This window comes from Calypte anna, chromosome 9 (genome assembly GCF_003957555.1).
Source record: "Calypte anna isolate BGI_N300 chromosome 9, bCalAnn1_v1.p, whole genome shotgun sequence".
Classification (NCBI taxonomy): domain Eukaryota; kingdom Metazoa; phylum Chordata; class Aves; order Apodiformes; family Trochilidae; genus Calypte; species Calypte anna.
The window spans coordinates 10522474-10547086 of record NC_044255.1 but is presented as its reverse complement, the minus strand read 5'-3'; the positions used below and the strand labels follow the sequence as shown (position 1 = coordinate 10547086).

The 24613-nt window shown below is 35.2% G+C and overlaps 1 protein-coding gene across 1 annotated transcript in view; it reads right to left on the bottom strand.

The window, feature by feature from the left end:
• Positions 1-24613, bottom strand: part of RASA2 (RAS p21 protein activator 2) — a 43298-nt gene that overhangs the window by 217 nt on the left and 18468 nt on the right. The window contains exons 6-23 of the mRNA XM_030455818.1: positions 19240-19323; positions 17283-17355; positions 16056-16132; positions 14601-14699; positions 12318-12474; positions 11001-11149; positions 9620-9734; positions 9117-9191; positions 8288-8411; positions 6867-6973; positions 5569-5655; positions 5410-5487; positions 4895-4968; positions 3732-3838; positions 3363-3445; positions 2352-2560; positions 1459-1562; positions 688-877 (exon numbers count right to left, since the gene is read on the bottom strand). Coding sequence (XP_030311678.1) covers positions 688-877; positions 1459-1562; positions 2352-2560; positions 3363-3445; positions 3732-3838; positions 4895-4968; positions 5410-5487; positions 5569-5655; positions 6867-6973; positions 8288-8411; positions 9117-9191; positions 9620-9734; positions 11001-11149; positions 12318-12474; positions 14601-14699; positions 16056-16132; positions 17283-17355; positions 19240-19323 — 1992 coding nt within the window. The remainder of the gene's footprint in view (positions 1-687; positions 878-1458; positions 1563-2351; positions 2561-3362; positions 3446-3731; positions 3839-4894; positions 4969-5409; positions 5488-5568; positions 5656-6866; positions 6974-8287; positions 8412-9116; positions 9192-9619; positions 9735-11000; positions 11150-12317; positions 12475-14600; positions 14700-16055; positions 16133-17282; positions 17356-19239; positions 19324-24613) is intronic.

Below are 24613 nucleotides of genomic sequence, written 5' to 3'. Positions count from 1 at the left end.
TCGTAACAACTTAGGCCAAGTACTAAACTGGGCAAACCTAATTGGGATTTGAGCATTCCTTTTTTTCCTGGTGAATCAAACCTTGTTGATGCAAGATAGAAAACAGGAAACTTGCCAGTGATGGTCCATGAATAACAGTCACGATTTAAGTGAATTGAAAGGATCTGCTCTGGAATAACAAAATACTCCGAAGAATAGATTTATTTTGACTATACAAGAAATCATATTTCTTATTGAGTATGGTGAATGTCTTCCTTGTAGTGTAGTTTCTGCAGTGTAGTTTTTACAGGTTTTTTGGTTTTTGTTTGTTTGGGTTTTTTGTGAATATTTTTTCTGAATTAAAAATTGAAATTAAAAAAAAAAAAAGACAGGGATAAATTTTGACTGCACTTCAAATGTAAGTTTGCAAGGAAACAACAGTCATTCACCTGCTTATGGCAATCTCAAACACCAGAAGACACAGATGTATCCCAAACACCAGAAAAATTTCTTGAATCTTCTACAAACTGGTAAAAAGCTGCATTACTACAAATAAATGATTTACCATGTTTTCTCCATGTCTCTGTGTTGTCTAAAGCTACCTCTAGCTTATTTATCTCCATCTCAACAAGCCTGGCCATGTTCTTTAATCATAATTTTTTTTTTAAAGACACATTTATAAATGTCAAAATTACATAAAATACTTACTCACTACCATATTTAGCACTGGATGACCTCTTCTTTTGGTATTTTTCATGCGATTCATTCAGTTTTTCTACTATTTCTATTATCTGTTGAAGTGTGTGAAAAGTTGCTACAGAATCTTCAATTGTGAAGTTAGAATAATCATCTGGTTCTTTCCGGGGACCTTGATAGACTGCTATACTTCCGCAAGCCTCTACAAAAGTTAACACAGTTAATCAGAATTTTGATGATTAACAAATGGATACAACTCTTACGTAAATGCTGATTCTGAAATGTAAAGTTACTCCAGTTCATATACAAAATAGGTTAAGATAAAAGCAGAAGGTAGTATCAACTATGTTTATTTATAGTTCTGTATCTTATTCACTGCTCAATGTGTTCAGCATCTTGAGCACCTAGCTCTCTCCTGTTCACATTAACAGAAGACCAGTGCTTTCTTGAAACTCAGCCATGTTCAATAAAATTCACTCCATGAGCAGGAAAAAGCAAAAAAAAAAACCAGAAAAGCAAACTGCTATAGTTGCAGTCTCTGTTTAGACAGCTACAGATTACTCACAGATGCAAATTCAATTAGAACAATGTGTATGCCTGAGGTCTACTGTTAAGAAATGACTGAAAAAATGTCAGATACCACAGCACTAAGAAGACAAAAAAATATGATTTCTCTCTATATATTATTTTCAGGTTAAGTGTTGTGAAAAACTGATGCTATAGGCCTAAAGAGTCAGGGCTGAACAATATCATAATAAATCTTTTAAATTATTACTTGAGTACCTTCCAACTTCTGTAGTTTAGACATGTTGATAGTGAAAAGTGAGTAAATCCTTTCTGTCTCTCTGTCCCCATCAATTTCAATTTGAGTATCAGCAGGAACACCTCTAAAAGGAAACAACAAGAAACTAGTAGTCAATATAAATAACTCTTGAAAGGTATGGGACCTGTTGAAAAACCAAATACAGGAATGAACATAGAGTATCTATGTATATTCAGAAACTTGTAGGATTTATACTGAATTCTAGAAAACAGATCTTCAGTCAGCATTATGCAACTTATCCAGTTAGAGATAAATTTTTTTTAAATATCAGAGCATTTTTCTGTTTTCAGAAATCAGCAGCTTAAAAAGAAGGCATGAATGCATTATAAGATGTTACTAATTTTCTTGATGTTTTCTCAGAATCTCTATTCAAAATGATTTAGCTGATTTTCTTCATATGCTGTGTTTAAAAACATGTGAGGCTAAAATAAAAAAGTGACTGTATAGAACAAGACAATGTCATTAGGGAAAGAGCCAGACTTCTAGGCTGAGCCCTCTTGCAACAAGGTATTTCCATTGTGTGATATAGATGACCAAGATGTGTCAAATTTCGGCATTCATCTCTTGTCATCTGAGTAAACATGAGCTGCTAAATCTATTATTCTGTGTGGAAAGAAATAAACATTCAATTATATATGATTTACATGCTGAATTGGTTATAATCATTCCATATGCTGGCTGGCAAGAGTAAAAGACTTGCTAAAATCCAGTACTCCAGGCCTTATTTGTAAGGCATGGTTTTAGTAGCATAACTTGCCTAATAAACAAGGAAAGCTTTACTTCCAGAGTTTCAAGTTGGTTAGTGTATCTTATATTACTTGTCCTACGTATTTTCACGTGTGAAGGAACTTACGCAGTGCAACGAGCACAGCCCACAGTGTTCTCTATTGTAGCCTTGCAGCAAAGCCAATTCCCATTCAGAAAAGCAGAAGGATGGTAAAAACTGAGCCTCTTCTGGTTGCATCTTGTTACTCGGCAAAGAGCTTCTATCCACTCACTAGCTTCTACACAGTTATTTGCTTGGATATAGAGTGGCTTTTCTCCATGTAGTACCTGAAACATCTGTAGAAGGAAGAAACATTACTCTGCTCATTAGAAACAGAACAGTTCTTTCAGCAACTTGGAATATATTAAAATCGATTATAAAGCTCAGGGAATTCAACGAAATCCAATGAAGACAAAGTGGGACAAGAGAGAAAAGATGACTTTTCACCTTTTTCATTTTAAAAATGAAAAGCCTTATTTCGAAGAATAAAGCCACAGCAGTTGCCCGTGTTCCATCTACACAACTTCCTCATACCAAAAAGAATCCTTAAAGATTTGGAACAAAAGGCACTTTTGTCCTCCTCATTCACATCTTTACATGTGACCTCAGACTTCGTATCTTGGGAATAACAGGAGACTCCCAGAAGTCTCTCCATTAGCCATCCTCAACCTAACCAACAGCTGTACTTTTATCACTGCCTCAGAATTGCTGATTGAAGTAACAGAAGTACCAACCTGCTACAGCACAATCAGTGGTGATAAAGGTACTGTAGAAGTTCTTATCGAAATGATTAAAGATTGGTAATATTACAGTTCTAGTAGCACATAATATAATAGTAATACTTCACACAGAAGTTTTGACCTTCATTACAGAAATTTGAGAAGGGACTCATAAAATCAGTCAGCAAAGATCCAAATCTCCAGGTTAAGTTCCACATTTAGAGTATTTGGAAATAATGCATACAGGTTTTTATTCTGGATCAAAAAACAAAGATTTTTTGCTGATGTGTTTAGTAATAGGGTCTCAGTAATGCTGTAAGCTAATTAGAATCTTTTATTTAAAGAACACACTGATAATATAAACTATCTTCTGACTCACATTTTTTTTGTTGAAGGAGTTCTCATCAAGTTTCTCCACTGCAAGGATGTTTTTGATTGGAATAGTGAAAATTGGTTCTTTATCTGTAGAAAATTGCAAATATATGAGCAAAATGATTTTTAAAAAATTCTTTTACAGCCTCAGTGCACTGATTCTGTAGGTTAAGTTCTCAAATTGTGCATTTTTATTATGGAACAACTTGTGCATGAATTGGACAGAAGCACGTGGTGATTAGGGCAAATGTAACTACAAAAGATCAGATGTCCTTTACGATAAGAAAAAATTTATGCATTTTAAAAAGCACGAATCAGATACAAACCCTTAGTAAATATTGAAAAACTAAAAATAATTCTAAAATAAACAGCTTACCTTGCTGTTTGTGGTAGGTAAACTCTCGACTTGTTAGACAGAACCATCGCTTCTTAAAATTCTTTTTACCAATCCGAGTCCTTCCCTGAGCTCTTTTGTACATTTCTCTGTAAAGACAGAAATCAAATTAAATGCAGCCATTAGTTTTCTGAAGAGCTTTCAAAACCATTTAATGAGATAGCAAAAAACTATTTCACTACTGTTCAAAATAGACCCTTAAGATTATCTTTTGGTATGGTGATTGTGGACAGGGTTCCATGCACAGGAAAGAATTTGAAATAAGCAGTTTTTCAGATCCACAACTCCAGATTTTCCCCCAAGGGATTAGGGTGTATCCAACTACAACATCCTTTCTCTCCTGTCTCTTTTTGCATGTGAATGTACCTGACCATACCTGGTTTAGAGACTGAATGTAAAAGAATGATGCTGCACATGACTCAATAGAAAGGGTGTTCAGTACACATTAAGCGTACTCACTGACAACTATTTTCTTGAGCAACAGCCATCCATTTGTGGTACAGATTAGCTTCCAAATTGCTATAATTCAGCAATTGGTTATAACTGTCACCTTAATTTCTATTTTTTTTTCTATATTCTTTTCTTGCTGTAGATTTGCTTCTCAGATAAAAATATTTTTCCATACAAATGTTGTTTGAATAATTTCACTACCTATTCCTGATGAATATAAAAAGATATTATTTTCTTAGAAAGATTGATTTTCACCTCTAGTGTTATAAATACATCATTCAGCATTACAGAGTAACTTTTCTCCCTACTTTAAAGGCAGAACATTTAACTACCTGGGCTTTCACAGCAAGCAAAGTAATTCTAAATTAAATTATTAAGTCCTTTTAAAACACACTTTCACAATCCGAATAAGTCACAGCAGAACATACACTGAGTTGTAACAGGAAGTCAGACAGGCTTTGATAGGTTTTAAGATGCCTTTAATTATTTTTCCCAAAGTATTTAGAAGATGAGTTACAAAAGTTTACAGCTGTTGGTTTAAACTATTCCTGCAAACTAACAAAGAATTATGACAAATCACAAATAAAATTATTTCTAAGGTATACCAAACATATCAATGAGCATTCATTTGTCTTTGGCATTTATGACAAAAGAGTAAATTCTGGTTTGCATGAACAGATTATAGTTGTATTTACCCTTCTTTTAGATGCACTGGTTCGCTCAGACCACTGGGCTCTTTACTTTCAGTAGAGGAAACATCATCTAGGAACTTAAGAAAAATTACACAGGGAGTACAAACTAATCAGAAAGACAGCACTAACAAAAGCTATTCTGAAGATAATAGATGTACAGTTTCTCTCAGAACAAAACAACTACTTTATGGAACAAATGAAATGAAAATGTATTACAGGGACTTGAAAGGCCCATAAACCACATGAGATTTCTTTAATTAGTTTCTGAACAGCAGGCCTAATAGAGCTTGTTTCAATTAACTTATACTTAAAAAAATAAATTAGTTTAGTCCACTATGTACAGCTGTTCCATTATGTAGATATTTAGTTTTTTGGTTTTTGGTTTTTTTAAAGTTCTGAAACAGTCTGCACTTTTTCTTGTTTTTCTCTAGTAGAAAAGTTAACAATAACACAGTGTTCTAATAGAATTAAGACTGATTAGATATATCAACCATAAAAAAAAACTAATTGAAAGGTACCTTTTTAACAGATTCAGTAAATTTTTCTTCTTGAAATGTTTTGAAAAACTCACACATAAACGTCTCCTTGAAACTTGACTGAAAGACAAGGTATATTGACATAAATAATCTTTCAAAGAATACTGCCTATGGAATAAGAAAGAATTTTAGTAGCCTTACAAGTTTGCTTTTGGTCAAACTTCCCCAGCTCCCCAAAGTCTGGATGGCTTTTGATATAAGAGTTAATGTTCTACAAGTCTGTGCATCCTATAACAAAGAAACAAAATTCAGAAGTAATTTCTTTTTTCCCCCACAATTCCAGGCAAAATTTTGATTGAAAACTGGAAATATCACAAAAAATACCATTTATACAATGTACTACATCTGACACATCTTACTTTCTTTTCTTCTTCACCCAGAGAAATGTGTACGCAGTGCTGTCCTCTATTAGTACTCATGCTTTATGAAAATATATTTTTTAAAAGCTTGTGCACAGTGCTTTGTATTTTAGTCATTAGCACTAGAATTTAATATTTTTATCTCTTACAGCACAAGCCCCTGAAGTCCTATAATTGTTACTACACATCTAATGCCTCTAATAAAAACTTAACACTATACATAACAAACCACTGCTGGAGAGATGGTAGAAGGTTTCATAACACAATGTGAACTTAAAACTTGATCTTTTAAGGCTTTTCCCTAATTTCTTTGTTACCTCACTACTTGCAGTTTAGTACAGGTTACAAACCCTTTAGATTGTCAGACCCTCAAGTAATAAAATCTTGTAATATCTGAACCAGATAATGTCATATGAATGTATTTGAGCATGTATATCTTTTTCTTTTGAAAGCAACACACACTAAAGCAGATTTTAAAAGCTAATAAATACAGCTCCCAGAGTGTAAGTTTTCATACCTATTTTGTATGTAGTGAATGTAGTACTTTATATGGAAGCTTTTTTTTTTTTTTTTGTGCTATATACTCGGTAATTTGAAAACAGAATGGGAGATTTGGCAACCTGTTGCAAGTAGTGAAATCCAGAATGAATACACATTATCACATAATTGTACAACATCTGTTCTGGCTACAAATGGAGAAGTTTCACTTAAAAGTGTCATCTTGATATTTAATTTCCACTGTGGAAGAAACCAATAGAGTTTAGACATATGCCTTAAAGAACTCTCACTTATGTCTCAATTCTAAGAAAGAAGAACACTCTCCAAATAGGCACAGAATCAGTATCAATAGTTATTCTACATCATTTGAGAACACCTCATAAAGACTGAGAAAATTTATGCTTAAGAAGAACTACAAATGTCTTTGTTCTTTTGGTGAGGCATAAAACTGAAAACTCAAGCTAGACAGATTTAGTACTCTTATTCCCCAGTTACAGACCCACTGAAAGTAACTTATGCCTTCCCAGATAAACAGATCTGAAGGTTATGAATAATAACAGAACAAAGCTTTACAGAACTTACTGGATGGTGAGGTCGTAAATGAAAAGTATGAGGTGAGACTACGGCTACAGCAAAGAAACGAAGAAACACAAAGCTGCTCACTGCAGAATACTGTACATGAGGGTCATCTGCAGAGAAAAACCATGAAATGTAACATGCACTGAACTTAACAGGAAATAATGACGACAGTCAACATAAAAATCCTTCAGAAGATAGCACAGGAGGCATTTATATTTTAAAAGAGAATAGAAAAACAATGAAGGGCATGAAATGGAAAAGGTGATCATGGTAAGAAATCATGTTCTACTTATAATGGAGACCTTATTTCTCTGAAAAGTCTGTTCTCATAAAACTGGCTCATCAGCTCCACTGAGAAGGAAGAAGGAAGCTTATTCAAAGTGTTGATTTGGTACACACCTTGCTCCTAAACAAAAAACATGGTAGCAGTTGCCTTTAATGACTGGAGCAATCGGGTTTATTCACCTGTAGAGCTGATCACTGATCAACTCAAGCACATTAATGCTGCCCAACAAATGGGGTCAACATGTATAAAAACTTTAACTCCAGTTATGAGTTGCATCAGAAAACCATGGTGTTACATAATTTTGATGCTGTAAATGAACTATTATTTAGTATTTTGGGTATATTTACACTTTCATACTGGGACATACAGTGGAATCACATTCTTACTCTAATGATCATTTCAATATGATCTGATAAATTAGCTATTCTGAAAGGAAAGTCTTAACTAGTGACAAATGTGAATCATAGAAAGGCTCCAGATTATGAGAAGTACATTCTTCTTTTGTAGCTTATTGCATGACATTTCAAATTTTAATTAACTGAAGTATAAGTGTATTTCAAATCCACCATCCTATCCCTATAATAAAAAAAAAAATCAAAACAAAACTTTTCTAATGCTAGTCACATTACAAATACATTAAATAGTTTCCATTATCCATCCTCCCCAAAACTACCTCCAAGTAGTAGTGCTGGGCACAAGTTACATATGTGCTAGTCATAGTTAACATAGTTGCACTTCATGTAATTAAGATGTAAATACCAGATTTATTTTTCAGTTTACCTCTTCATGTTTTTAGAATCAAAAAACCAGATCAGGTCTCCCAACCTGTACGTATCTTTCAACTACATCACTTCCTGGATTATTTGTGTTTTTCTTCTAGTGCCTCAGATTTTCTTCTAGTGACTTATTTGCTGCTGCCTTGCACTGTTTCTGAACTGGTATGTTTTTGTATCAGAAAACAGACAATTCTTGCTGATTGACTTCAAGGCTTTACTATAACTTACAGTCTGACAGAAAAACAAATTGACAATGTAAGAAGTTCAGGACAGAGCTCTGGAAAAGACAAGAACTCCACATACAGTAACTGCAGAAGGATTTCACTCTGAACATAAATTTAAGGTTTTCAGAGAACACTTACTTGGAAATCTTTTGGCAGCCAGATGCCTCAAAGAATAAAAAACATCACACATTAGGGTAGGACAACTTATACTTGACCGCACAATTTCACGGAATACTTTGTCTACATAATAGCGTAGATTTTCCTGCAATTACAAAAACAGGTATTTTAGACCATTATTATTTGCATTTTATGGCTTTTTCCTGAACACAAACAGAAAATTAAAAATCTTTTTGTCTTTCTTTTTTTTATAACACTAACTATTCGACTATGCATTTTAGTACAGTGCACATTTTAGAAGACTCATAATATTTATATGGGATTACTAGTGTTAAAAGATAGTTTAATGATGTTCACTTATAGTAAAGTATGTAAGCAATGGATGGCAATACACAACTATCTATCAAAACCTGGTTTTGTAATTTGACAACAACATGTTACAAGGAAGGAACGCTTCCCATGCATACATAGTGAATGTTAATTTAGTTTGTTGCAGATGCTCTTGCCTTAAAAGTCATCCTCTGGTAACAGGCAAGCAGCAAACAAAGCTTCAGTGGAAAGTATTAAAGAACTTCACAGTCTAGATGCTCTGAGTATAGATCATCAGGAAACACAACACCCGACAAATTGGTAAGGAAAACTGTAAACCTCTGTTTCTTCTCCCCATCCCATTTTCCCTTGGATTTTTCCTTTGCTGTTTTCATAAACAGGGAAAAAAATTTACTCTGGAATCAGAGAATTATTCTGCTGCCTAAAGTTACTCATTTTACATTATACAGAATTCCTTTAAAATAATGTTTATCAGATTTTGAGAAGGTTTCAAATAAGAAAAACAGATTAGGAAACTCACCATATTGATTTCAACATTGTCCCCTTCTCTTAATTTGACGGGATCTATTTCACAGGGCTTAGGAGACTCACATATCTGAAAAAAACCAAAACTATGGAAGTTCAATTTTTCAGACAGAAAGCATGGAAACACCTACTTCAAATCAGATTCTACAAAAGTCTACATAGGTTCTTACAACCTGTGATAGGAGGCAATAATCATCCTCACATTTGTGTGCATTTTAACACATTATGTAAACACATAATTATGTAAAGCATCATGTGGGTTACATCTGCCATGATTTAAGAGGCTGAAGCAACTGTCACTGACTATTTATATTCAAGAATCTGGAACATAAATGAAAAACAGCAGCTCCTCCCCCCAGACTGAACCAATTACTGCTCCATTTAACTGACTTTGCTCTAGAATTCCCCCAAATGATAGGGAGTTGTAAGAAGAAAGAAAGAGACAGGATACCACAGGGGGCTAAATGTCCTGAAAGCAGTTTCAATAGCTTAACCTACCTCATCAATAACATGTTTCAAAGTAACCTTTAGGTAGTGCTTCCCCACTATTTTCATCATCTCATCTACACATCGAGTTGCTAATGAATTGCCTCTGAAGACTGTGTTTGCTTCTCTGTAAGACAATAATCAATTTTTACTTAACCAGAAAAAAGTAAGGTCAGTTACAAAATCCGATTAGTACTTCATCCTACTATTGAATATTAATTTTTCAAAAACAACATCATTTTTCAGTCAGGAATTCAAGAACCTTGATATCCAGCTTGCAATGGCACTAAGGAACAGAAATAAAATATGTATATTATTAGTCATTACCAAAACTGGGAACATAAATATAATCATAAGGAAAAGCCTAAGAAATATCAGACAAAGGAAATTATAATCCAGTGCTGAATGTGATAAAGAAGTTGTACCTCAGTGATAGACAAGTCTTCCTCCAATCAGTTCTGGCGAAAAAAAAATCTTAGGACTACAATAAGTAACATAACAGCTACACTACACTGATAAACTCAGACACTTTAGTCAAAACATGTTTAATCTTGGGTTATGCTTCTTATTCACTAAGGTTGTTGAAGGACACTGAGAGGCAGCTGCAAAATAGATCCTTTTAATTTCAGAGATTTAGTTGAATCTTTCTTTGTTACAGTTCAATTATAACAAAGGAATGTGTGTACTACCCTGCAGTTTAGAAAATTATTCCCTGTGAGTCACCTTTTTCTACAGTCAAATTGTCTCACCTTAAATCTAGGAAAAGTCATCTCTGAAATGAACCCTCCTGTGGTGACAAAATTCTTTCCACATCTCTACAATCCAAGATTTGGCACCTCAGTGGCCAGTACTCAGGTCCACTTCATTCTCTTGTAATCACAGTGTTGTAAATTCAGAGGCTGTAAAAAACTCCTGTGCATGCTACTTGCAAAGCATGCAGGAAAACAACTACTTACTATGAGGGCATCTTTCAGTGAAAAGTAGCCCTCATTTAAAAGAAACAGGGTAAGGGGCTCAGCAATTTAAAAAATGTGAAGGACCAACTGAACATCTAGTAAAATTTGATAAGTGGCCAAATTAGGACATTTAAAAATTAAAACTATGGGCTCTTGATTACGGCTCTGGATTACCAGCTCAGGATGTTTAGCTGTCTGTAAGCGCCAAGAAAATTTTACAGAATTTAATCAAATTGCACACAATGATTAATTCTGACTTCCAGCTTCAATGTGATTTTAATGGATGTTAATATAAACTTGCATCAACAAATTTAATCAGTTTTACACAATAAGAGAAAGAAATGTGGCATGCTTAATTATCAATGTCTTCTCACGAAGCCCTTTGAAACTAAGAATAATTTACAAAGGCATGACATCACTGAACATGAAATACATACTGAGTGTCCTTCAGATCTAGCTCTGCCACTGCAGCAACAAAAGGAACTAGCTTATGGTGGTGTAGCAATAATCGCACAAGAGGCAGCACAGCATCGTACTTGTCTCGACAAACTTCACTCAATATGTAGGCAGCAGATGCAGAAATCGGCTGTCAGAAAGCAGAATATGAAATCATCAGTGAAGCAGTTCAATACCCTTCATGTCTTTGGCAAAGTACAGATCAAATATAAAGAGACTATAGACACAGCTTTACAAGAGTGTCAACATTTGCTGTATAACATGCAAATCAGAAGTTTCCATTCTGCAGAAATAGTTCATTGAAAATCAGTCTCATCTTCTCTATACTAGACATTTAAGAACAAAATTCACCATCTACTCAGCCTTCTTATTCTGCCTAAAGGATTAGAGTATGGTTTTGTCACAATCCAAGGTATTAAGAAACTGTTTTACTATAACATCAGACAGCTTTATGGAACTTCCAAAACTGTAAGAGTGATTAAAATACAGCTCTCACACTCCTAAAGTGACTGTTGCTATTCTCTACAGTTGGAAATTTCACTACAAACCCTGATTAAGTTATTTCATTTAAGTAAAAATGACAGCTGCTGACTGCTGCTAGCTACAAACTCAGCTCTTTGTGAACTCCCATGAAGTAATATTTGAATATGGCAAAAATTTTAGTCACGATCTGCTTCCTCTTAAACTTTCTTCTCCTCTGCCAGTGCTTCACTAGCACTGCAGTGAAGAATGGCTATAAAAGACCCAGGAATATAAAGCCCAGCTATTAAAATTCAATTACTGTCTCAGTGCTATGCTAACCATTTACTACACTTCCCACTTTGTCACCATGCCCACCAAATCCAGTCATGCTGAGTGAAATACTGGGGAAGACACAAGCAGTTGAGAATAAGTGGAATTAGACATCAACTCTGAAGCAGACCATTTTTGATAAAGGTGCTTATCTGCCCCTTTGAAGACAATAATGCCCAAAAAAACCTTATAAATCCAGGGGCAATAAGCAACCCATGGGAAAAGGCTCTGTTGTAAAGAGCCGCCAATGAGAAGTATTTTATCTCTTTGCACACAACACAGGCCATTTCAGTGTCTCTGCTGTTTCTTCTTAAGTAAGAAGAAAATCTTGGTAGTTTAGAGCAGAAGTAAATGCTTTACAAGCCACTCGTGATTGTGACAGAAGTGATTCACCCAAAGGAAAACGCAAAAACATTCTTCATATATGCATAATTCACATTGTCTCATACAGGATATCATAAATAATTTTAAGTTTTCATTTTAAAATAAATTTTCAACAAAAGTACCTGAACATCTGATGATTTTAGCAGCAAGTTTCTTAGAGATATGTAGCATTCAGATGGAAGTACGTAGTCTTCAGTATAACAGATATGTAACCTAAGTGATCCCAAATCATCAGCTTTAGAAGACTTGTTTCCATTTTCTCTTGGTTGAAGTAAGTACCTGAAAGTAACAATGCAACTCTAAAATATTAAATTCACATTTCATAAATTTGACTAATTATACAGGGAAGCAAGGTATCAAATATAATTTAAACAAAAACTTAATTAAATTAATATATTAATATTATATAATTAAAATTTAAAAATTAGAAGCATCTAATGCACCTTTAGCAAATAATGAAATTTATTTTCTCATGCATTTCTAAACAGCTATATATGATATACTTCTTTTAGCTCAGCTAGCATAGCAAGAATATATAACTTATGCTTGGACCTGCTGATCTTACATCTAGGGTATATTTAGGGTGTTGGACATTGCAGAAGGAAGAACTAGTGTAGAGAATTTAAATGTTTTACTGAAACAAGTAAAAATATTAACAGGTTGCATTCCTGAGAAATAAGCACAATTAAAATTTAAAAAAGCAACTAAACAACAACAACAACAATAAAAAACCCAACCCTGTTCTTTTTTCCTACTTTCAATACAAGATATCTATATATTCAGATACATTCTATTTCATTGGCTTTTACTGTAGTTTATCTGTATTCCAACAGGAGGTGCAGCCCTACAAAAATTTTAACAGCTTTCAAGCAGTGTCACAGGACAGTTAAAACATGAGCCTGACATACTGAAATTTCATTTTCAAATACTCTTTTAAAAACCTTTTTTTTCACTTTACAACAGGAGATGACGCATTTCTCTAATAATCAGATGGATTGGCCCTGAAGGCATGCTAATATCAAGTAAAATGAATTTACAATGAGAAATTCTACTTGACAGTACAACTCTTAGGCTTATTTTCCCAATATTCAGTGCCAGTGATATCATTTTATCTGCTGTACTCCAGCTATATTCAAAAACATTTAACATAAATCATTAACAGTTATTTTTAATCACATAACTGGTTTTGCTAAGTATATCATCATTTGATATGAGGACATTCAATAGAAGGTATGCCTACAAAGTGTAGTTGCAGACACAAAGCTCTCCATCAGTGCTTCAAGTGAACTGAACATGAGAGATGTGAAATCAAAAAGTTGTATGAACATAATAAACTGGTAATGAATCCATGCTAATATAACCCTTCTCCTAGCAGGCTTTTAGGGGAGGCATGTCATTATGTTAATATGGTCATACATCTTTTGATCAGTTCAGAACACTGGCAGAACAGGTCTCTATCTGCAATATAACACATAAAAAATTGAAAATACTGACACAAACATTTATGTTTAGAATTGCACTCAAATACTAAGAGTCAGAGTTCAATTTTGACATGCTCTAGACACTTGGAGCCTGAGGTGGATACATGGAGCTGAGATGTAGCAGTTCCTGGCCAAGACCTATGCTCCATTTAGTTCCTTTTTACCCACCTCCCCCACGTGTTTTCTAGGTGGATACACAAAGGCTTCCTCCACTCTATACTGAGAAGTGCCCTAAAAGCAGAATATTCTACATACTTTAAGGGATTCACATCTGCTGTCCCCTCTTCCTCCCACTAAGCATTTGGGAGAGTAAAAGTGCTAGAGACTGGCTCTAGCTTGCAAGAACTTCAGAAGGGAGGCCACTGCTATGTTGCAAGCAGAGGTGTCTTTCCTGAAATCCTTTCATACCTTCTACTTTCAGCTTTTAAACTTCTGTACCTGTTCCCTTGGAATGACATTGGGTTGGTTCCAGAAGACACGTGCTGAACCTCCCCGAGGTAATAAAAAAAACCCAAACAAAACACATACTTAGTAATCATTTTAAAATAAACTCTTCCATCAGTCATTCCGAAAGTCTCAGTTAAGATTTTAATTACAAGTGATGCAATTCTGAGGAGTTCCAGGTTTGCTGGTTAGGCATACACAGATCACTAAAATCCAGCAAGCTAACTGAAAAATAGTTCCACTCATTCTTCCCTTTCCTCTCTATCTGCACCTTCCCCTCAAAAGCATGAACTATTCTGTGGGAGTGGGCACATGGGGGGGAAGAACTAAATGATCCCTCTGGCAAAGTTAATGTATTGAGACCTTTTACCTAGTCTAGAACAGGAAAACCTATTTTAATGGATAGTTATAAGACATGTCCTTTGCAAAGAAAAATCTGCAAGATAGAAGCAAATTCACTTCTGAGTCACCATTTCTTACCATGCTTGAAAGGAATCATTTCTTAACACCTTCACAGGAACTTTAATTTCTCCTAGAAAGACGTCTTGTACCAAGTTTCCATTATTCCATAGGTCAACCCTGAAAATAAGAACATTGTTTTATTTTTTTTTCCTCCAGAGAGAAATAAAAATCTTCAAGTTAACAGTAGCTGCCTTACAGCAATAATCCACATGCACGCAGGCAGGAAATGTTAGAAATCTCACTCCATCTAATTAAATAGAGAAGAATCAAACAAGTGGCTTATTAACCCATAAAGAACAGATAAAGAAACAAACAGTGAGAGTTAGACTTGCAGACTTTGCATCAGTAAATAAAAGTGATATTGGCAACACATATGTATTCTGAGCAGTCTCTACCACCAAAACTGTGCACATTTTGACTCAGGTAAATCAAGTGAACTTTTTAACCAATATATTTACATATCCCTATCTAGTTGCTAAAATTTGGCACACTGCAATGCCACAACACATGCGCTTGGTTTCCAAACAGCAGCTCATATGCTTACAACCTCAAAACGGATCACAGACTCCAAACATGCACCTTGTTTTTTTCTATTACTTCTTACCTCTCTGACATTTCTGACAGACAGAAGAAGAACAAAAAAAATTAATACTAGATTTGTTGGGGCATGACTATTTTTCTAAATATATTTGGCATCTACAATGAAACATACAATTCTAACCAAGATAAGCATGAAGCTACTAATTAAAAAGGAACATACCAAGTTAGTTCTATAATGGCTATGAAAACTAACTTCTAGATTCTCCTTCTGCTTGTTAGGAAACATGCTAGCCTTGAAGACTTTTTTCCAGGAGATTCAGTGCATGTGCATGAGTACAACAAAGAAAAGGAATGGAGTACAGGGACTCTTAACTGTTGTAACTACACATCACACAAATACAGACAGACTGGCTCTGGGGCAAAGAAGCAGAAAAGGGTATTTTGAAGTATCTGAATTGAGTATTGAATTATGAAACTATTATGAAGGAACATATATAAAAAGTCTTTCTAAGAAGCAACACAAAACTGTACAAAACTGACAAAACGTTTTCCCTCTATTTTTATTAAAACAGCCAACTAAATTTGAAAGCAGACTAGCATCAGGTATGCTGTTATCCTTCAGGACAAGTTTTACTACCAATATTGTGAACAGACTAATACACATTAATAGCAAGTTCTCATGCCTCTACTCACAGGCACAGGAAACAAGTTTAGGCTCTAGCCACATTCCACCACTACTTACTTAAAAACAAAACCCATCATCTTCAGTAAGAAATATATTAAAAAATAAAGAGAAATTTTCTATAAGGATCTTTTCTACATGATCACCAGTTCATGGAGGTAAACTAAAATAAAACATTCCTTTATTGTCTTAATCATAAAATGATGTTTTTGGATGATTAAATTAATCCCTTCCCAATCTACATAACTTACCTGACTTCTAATTTCTCAATATCTTCTTCTTCCACTTGAAACTGGGACTTTTTGGTGTAACTGCTGGATCTGGTTACCTGCAAGTAAATTACTCATATTACAATAGTTCTTACTCTTGTAGCATGGATGTCAAAAAACAAAGAATTAGGTATAGCTTGTATATACTGGAATTATAGTGTAAATCTGCTAAAAAACAAAAACAAAACAAAACCCCCAAGTAAGTACGTGATGAAACAGGCAAGAATTTCTTTGGTTTAAAGCTTATGCCCTAAGAAAGCATCAAAGTTAGTTCTGAAATGTTTAAGGAGCCAACAAATAAGAAGTCCACTCTTCCTGCCCTAGTTATACCACAATTGTAACATCTTACTTTAATTTTCTTCATTTCTTGACTGACTGTAAATTCAGTTTAACTCCAACAAATCATAAGTCATAAAGTTACTGGAGCGGTTCAAATCTTTACCCTATGACATTACTTCTTAAGAAATTATACTTGGTATCTTGAGCAGGTCAACTGAAATGCATGCCATACATTAGTACTCTACACATACATACAGAACAATTTTTCACTGAAGTCCCATGGCAGGACCAGGATCTATACAAACTCAGCCAATTACAATACATTTGTTGCACATGTAATAGCTGCACAACTACTAACTCTCATCTGAAGAGTATAGTTCGCTTCCATGCAAATATTTTTCTTAGTGAGACAAACCAGATGGAAATTCAAGCTCCTAATTTAGTTGTTGTAATGTAAGATATGTAGAATTTGAATAAAGTCTTCAATAACAAGAGTTAACAAGCTTTGCAATAAAATAATAGAATTAGTCTTTATTGGGTATAATTGCTACATTGCTTTATTATAGAAATAAGTTGTGGGTTTTTTTCTTAGCACCATGTTCTTGAAAATATTCCACAGGATAGGTTTAAGCTCTCTTGATACTCCTGATGGCAACAGATGCTACGTAAGTAGTTCGAGATAAGAAATTATTTTCACCTATGTGCTTGTGAACACATTTTTCACATAGCACTTGAAGGGGAATGCTACTGTCTGGCAGCCCCCAGAAACTTAAGTATGTCATTCACTTACATTTGAGAAGCAAGAAAAAGCTCTACAGTTTGCTTCAAGAGAGCTTTCTGCATTAGGGTATTGCTATACAGTTTGCTTTATAATATTTGAAGGGTTGTATAAAATAGATAAGCAGGCAGAATACTACACAAAAAAGTTACCTCAAAATAAAATGTTTCGTTGAACTGTGGATTACTTGTTTTCTTCTTTACTTTGGTCTTCTTTTGGTCATTCCTGTTCCAATGTGGTAAAATTTTTACCATAGACAACTTAAACACACAATTATAAAGACATTCTAGTGTCAAAGACCCATGCATTTAAGTTAAAACATTTATTGTCATTGTAGAGATCACTTTGATGAATGAAGGAAATCTTAAAATGAGTTCATCTTCACAATATAATACAGAAAGTTTGAATTTGAAGTGCTATTATCTAATTAATCATGCATCTGCCCACCCTAAAGTTTCTATTTAATTTCACATGCAGGTGCAACTTACACATATCAAGTAAAATGCATCAAAAATTTCTAGAGCATTTGGAACTTAATTATGCAGACAATTTCTTTAGCCCTACTTGGAGGTTACAAGTACAGTTTCCTTGTCTTGTTCAACTGCCATGTTCTGTTTTTCCCACCCTCTTCTGCTGGGGAAATACCCACCATTTCATTACAGAGACTTACACCAACACCCTGAACGTTTTCTTTAGAAACAATCACTGCTAATGCTAGATGCTAAACAGCATAGGGTCAAACAAAACAATTGCTACCCACTCCCTCGTGTTTTAGATGAATAATATGGTTTTTTAAAAATTTTAAACAATTTATAAGAGAATACAGTCTTATTTAGTTAGTAAAGTGCTATGAAAGCATAAAAATGCTTTATAAGAGAAACAAATATAAAATGAGAAGGCAAAAACAGATGAGGGAGAAGAAAAATTATCCTAGACAAACTGTCTTCAGGCATTAGCCATATAAATATTTCAGTCATTGTACACCAGTCATCTGTGCATGAAGCAGGAAAATCTTAACCAGGAACTCCACTCAGATATGCACATATACTCCCACACCAACAAGGTTAATACTGGGGAGAACCTTCATTCACCCAGTTCCATCTCTATCACAGGACACAAACAGGAAATACATGTCAATTTGCCTTCTTTGGCAATGAACAACATGTTTCCTAGCTATAATGGTTGAATCTCCCTAGTCCTCTTCAGAAACACACCTCAACCAACAAAACCAAATCAAAACAACATCCACCAAAAAAAAAAACCCAGACCAGACATAAAAAAAATGCCATCATATATTACCAAGGAGGACAAAATGTCCCCATTCACTCAGAGGCTATTAGGGAACAATCCCTCCGAACTCAAGTGGCAATTCTTCAGTACCAGAGAAAGCAGACAGACTTAGGTCTGATGTTGTAAAAAAGACAGCTAAAACCTATCCTACTTTAAATGTTATCTGGCAGGGACTTGCAGGTAGTAGATGTGTGGGATACGGGATGTTTCTTAAATGAAAAATGCCAATATTTATTCAGGATTACTGGCTCAAAAAAAAAAAGGAGACATTTAAACTGTGGGGACTTTGAATGTACCACCCTAAAGATGAGCAAGATCTCACCAGAACCTCCACCCTCTTGCTTCCTCAAAACTGCTAAACACTAGCTGCAATGATACCCATGCATTTAAAAAAAAAACAAAAAACAAAAACCAAAACCAAAACAAAAAACAAACCACAAACAATAAAAAACCCCACCCCAAAAAGAAGGGAACAGAGGAAAGCGGGTGAGCAATTGACTACACTGTGCCACACAGGCATGAGACAAAAATTAACAGGAAGTACAATGTAGATATCAAGAGTCCAGTACAAAACGTGAGAAGAAAAAGAACTGAGTGACAAATGGTTTTTGACTACTGCAGGCCACTCAGACAGACCAAACACCTACATAACTTTGATAGTATGGTAGGAAGGGGAAAGTACTGTAATAGTGGATAATGAGATGAATGAAGAAAACATTTTAAGATTTTTCAGCCTTTCAAAAGATTTTGCTTAAAACCTTTGACTTTTTCTTCTTTAGGAATACAGCATTTTAGATCAATTGTATACTAAAATGTTACCTGGAAGGCCCCACAAGAGAGACTGTTGCGTAAGGGTCACAATTCTGTCCATTTATAAGAGGCAACCCATGGCACTCCTTTAGGCTACAAGAAAAAGACAATCAATTAATCACCAAAGCAACATCTTTAGCTTAAAAAAATGTACATGAAGTAGATTGTAATTACAGCTCTCTAGATGGTAATTTAAGGTAACACTTAAATGTACAATGAGACTTAGAAGAATCTGAGAGAACAAAATTTTTGAAATTGCTTCTGTGAAGACATTGCAGTGTCACAGATACATGGCAAAATCCTAAGTAAAATTAATTGCTATGTTAGGAGAAACTGCAGACTCCATTAACTTTTATATTTAATTTCCCAAGGCCCTCAAAAAGCTATTTGGCTTCATCCACATAGCAGCAACTACATTTGGAAAGCATTAAAATCGATTTAAATATTTTGTTTCAGCAAAACTCCATTCTGAGTTGAGTAAGCTGAGAAATGTGAAATCATTACCCTGAAATGTTATTTAAAATCAAGCATCCAGAACTATTAGTGCATAGTTCTAGGTTACATCCATACTACTCAGCCACACAGAGAAAACGAGTTTATCTTTGAAATAATATTTAAAAGTTTACTTTCAAACTCTTCATAATAGTGCAGAATGGAAATTAAACAACTATTTTTAAAAATACTGTTTTCTTCCAGAATCTGTACAGTGAATTGTAAGCTGGTGCCTAACAGGCACATTGGCACACTGTTCACCAACCACTCCTCATGCAGAACGGATGAGACATTTAGAAAGTAATGGTCATGTGGATTCAGACACATTTTTCTGGACATTTTCTGAAGGCCTGCAATCTTTTGGAATCTCCACAGAAGCAACACCACTAGAAACAGCTGGGTCAGCAAGCTGACTAAGCTTCAGATGCTGTATTAACATATGAATATTAACTGAAACAGCAGAACAAAAAAAGCAAAACAATTTGTAAATTTTCAGTAGAACCCAGATCTTCTAACAAAACAATGTTTAATGCAATCATACACACAGTAGTATTTATTAAGTCCAGAATTCACCAGATTATGAAATTTCATGAAAAAGACACAAATGAGATCTCAGTGCTATATTCCTGCTCTCTCTTTCTAAAATAATCTGTTTTGTACTGCAGGAATTTAACTAAAATCATGCAAGTAAGTTTTGGTTGCCATTATTAGCCAGTCTGAGTAAAATCCAAAACCTATGTTCATATAAATAATCAAGCTCCAATACTGTAATGTGAAATGATAAGCTGTGTGGATCGTTAAAGTTACATAGCAGCAACAGTAACTACACACAGTTGTTAAGTAATGCTTTCTATACTGTGGAAAAACAGTGTTAAGACTGTTGACAACAGTGGAGACACTCACACTTCTGCGCTGCCTCAAAACTCCACCCTCTTTGGAATATGCACAATTATCAACGAGATGGTATTTTCCAAAAAAAATGTCCCTTTGTCTTGGCCAGTTCAAGGAACATTTAGTGCTGAACCACTGCACAATCATTTGTTATTTTTCTTCCAGTTTTCAAGCACATGGCCTTCAGCATTTCAATAATTTTTAAATCACAATGAACCTTACAGTGATTTCAAACCCACCATTTAAATGGGTTTTGAAACATCCAGTTGTTTCATAAGCATTAATTGATTCCTCCTCCAACACACATGTGACATAGAAGAGTGGCAACAAAATTAAACTGTCTAGACTTTTCAGTCATTTGGGATATGGGATTTGAAGCAGCCAGGACTTGAATCATTCAGACTATGAGGCATTTTTTAGCACTGTCTCTGCAGCTCCCAGAGATTTTCATTTTCAGGTGTGAGTGAGTACCTGTAAGTTAGTCTCAAACTGAATCTCACAGGAAATTCATAGCACGTGGATCAAGTGAAATTTATCTAGATGGAATTCAACTATTTAACAAGAACAACACAGTTCTTCTACCTACAGCCTGTGTGTCCTGTTCACCAAGCTCCTGGATTTCTCCAGCAAACAGCTCTGAGTCAACAAAAAGCAGTTTCTTTCCCTACGTACAAAGTTTATCACTCCTTCCCCAGTCACTGTGTGAATGAAGCATATACTTGACAGAATGATCCTGTGGGAAAACGTGCACTATCATAAAAACAAACACTTTTCCCAGTGTCCTACTTTTGCTTACAGAAACAGCTTGTTCCAGCCTCCTTTGTTTTCCTAAAACTTGACTGCAACGTATACACACTAGAGGAAGGCTTGGTTATGATTTCCTACAAGTTGAAAAACATTTTACAACTACCCAGCCTTGCAGCAGAACTAGAATGTCCAGATTCATCATACAGATCTGTCACTTCAAGCTGATTTCATGCTCCAGTCAGTCTCCCTGTGTAGGCAGTTCTTGCATTCCCTTTTCATCTCCTGTCCCAGTTCTGTTGCCAGCACATAAGATTTACCCAGCACAGACAGCCTATCCTGTTCCAAACAACAGACAATACCTCAGTCCTCCTGACCATAAACTCCTCACATACCCAGGTCTTTTCTTTTCAAACCCATCAGGATCAAGAATTTGTTCCAAATTCATTCCACCTCCTCCCATTTCCTCTCTCATTCCAAGCTAGCCTGCCATAACCACCCCTGAATTCTCCTGTCACTGCCTGGAGTCTGAATACTGACAGTACAGCTCAGTCAACTGAAATACACAAAAAATCTGCTGATCCTCCTCCTTCCCTTGCACTCCTGCCTTGCATCCATAACCTCTGGTGATTCTGTTTACTAACCTTACAGAGAGCTGTTAAGGTTTCAAGCCAGTTTTCAGTCAGTCTGGCAACCTGAATTAACCTGGTCATGCAGAAGCTCTCTGGAGGCAGTGCGAGGTGAGCAGCCACTAAGGGTAGGAAGCCATTAAGTGAGCCCAGTCTTATCAAGCTGGATTGCTACTCCCTAGGGACAGAATATACAAGGCTGAATTATTAGAGTCAATTTTAAGCTACTAAAAAAAAAGCCTCCAGTAACCGTGTTTAAAAATCTCTGAAGAAGTCTGAAGTGGCTTAATTAGAAAAGACTTAACAGAAATGAGAGAGGGCAACCTCATGCAACATCAAGTTTACCAGCTACCAAGTCTCACAAGAATACTGCCCTTTCCCAAAGAATCCAGCAAAATCCTAGGACTGCAACCTTCTAAAATCAGAAAAAACAAAACAAACAAACAAAACCAAAAATACCACAACCCACAAAAGCTCCCCAAACTAAACAACACCAAACAGGACCCACCCAAAGACTCAGAACAATCAAAAAGGAAAACAGCACTAAGTATACATTCCTGTTCTGACAGCCATGATAAATATACTTCCACCATGTGGTAAATGTTTCATCTACCTAGGCTGGCACAAACAATTTTCATTCAAAAGGTATAAATACGCAGAGGAGAGAGTAGACAGGAACTTTAAAGCCTTTTATTTTCTATTTTGAACCACTTTCATGTAGAGTCTAAGCAACAGATAGAGTGAATTTTGTCCTTTCTCAAACTACTGACCAGTTACAGAACAGTGTAAGAGATCTTTCCGTTTACACTAGTTCTTGCTTCACATCTCAGTACTTCATCTGCAACAGGAGTTTCATAAAGGAAATATGAGCCTTTCAGATACAACTGGCATTTATTCATAAGATGGAAATAAATCGTTAAAAAGATATAGCCTGCAATTAACCTTCTCAACTCTACCTCCATCATTCAAATCAACTATAGTCCTCCATGTGCAGAAATGCAATAAATGCAGCCATTAGGATTTGTACACTTATTAAAAATTCTGCTCCCTAGAATGACTTTGTGTGAGCAGAGTACAAACAGGACAGTAACAAGCTGACAGGTCAGTTTACAATACTATAGTGTATGATTTATTTAGGAAAGTAAGTGCAAAACTGGGGAAAAATTCCAGCTGCAATAAGCCATTTCTGGGCTTTCAAGTAGTTGCACTGTAAATATATAAAACCGTTCCTCTCAGAACTGAAGTAACGCCAAACACAGAATTCAAGCACTATCACCCCATACCCTAATTTGGCAAGAATCAGCTCAAATATAATCCATTTCAGCAGCAGTAAATACGCAAGCAGTGGTCACACCACAGCAACTTGCTTTTAAAACCTCCCAGAAAGGAGAGCTGCAAGCATGTATTTTTGAAATGTGCTACTATACATGCCATTGTGGTTTTGAAAAACAGCCCACAATGAGTCAGAAGTTTATCTCTTGCATTACCTTTCCTTCCCCTCCTCATTCACACATTAGGAAAGGAAACAACTAGAATCAGAGACAAAACAAAATTTTAATTCAGAGAGTCTGTGGGTGTATCTGCATGAAATTTAACAGCAAGTTTCCGACTAATACAAATCCTTGGTGTAAAACCAGGGCTTAGCCCACTGTTAGTGGTCTCTAAAATAGCCCTTCACCAAAGGAAGATGAACTTTATGCTTGTATTTCTAAAACAGTGTAACAGCTTGTCACAGTTTAATGTATTATACAAGGTAAGCAATTTTAAGCCTTGATCTAACTTTCTCCAAGGAAAAATGTATTTCAGGAATAAGCACATCACTGACTAATTATCCTTGGAAATTCACAAAATAAGACTTCCCAAGAGTTGAAATTTTCTATCAAAGAATCTCACGTTTATTTTCTGTAAGTTCCTCACACTTTATGACTAAAAATGCCTGCACTTTCATTCCTGTACTATTATACACAGAGAGCTATTTATTCTCACATGCACATTAAAAAATATATATTTATGTACAACATACCACTTTTATGGCCAATTGTTTCAAGGCTTTCACCATCTGTGATAAAATACTATTAAACATTTTCAGTTTAAGGAACCTAGTGCATTTCATAATCTCAGATGAAGACAAAAGTACTGATGTAATACAGCAGTGTGTAATGCACAACCCTCTCCCACGTCAGTGAGTGGGTGAGTACAGCAACCACCAGAAAACCCTGGCTTCCTTTTATCATTTATCTCCCTCACAGACATCCTAAGACAGGGTACAGTGAGTAACCATCTGCAACAGTAGCTTTTCTTCATCAAATGAAAAATCCAGTAAGTCTTAAAAATAACAAGAAATAACTTAAGACTAAAAGGCATGGTTATATAGAAAAAAATTTAAAACTGACATCTATCAGAAAGAAAAGTTGGAATAAAACACAAAGCCATAATGCTCCAGCCAGCTTTTTGTAGTAAAAAACCCAGAGTGCGGTTCTAATTCTGCCTTGTGCTGAAAGTGGGATACAAAAATAAGAACAGCAGGACTCCAATGAACCAAGCTGCCACACTCTATACAAGCAGTAATAGTCTCAAAATTATGTTTAGGTTACAAATCTACATTGATACACAGAAAGTTTCTATCC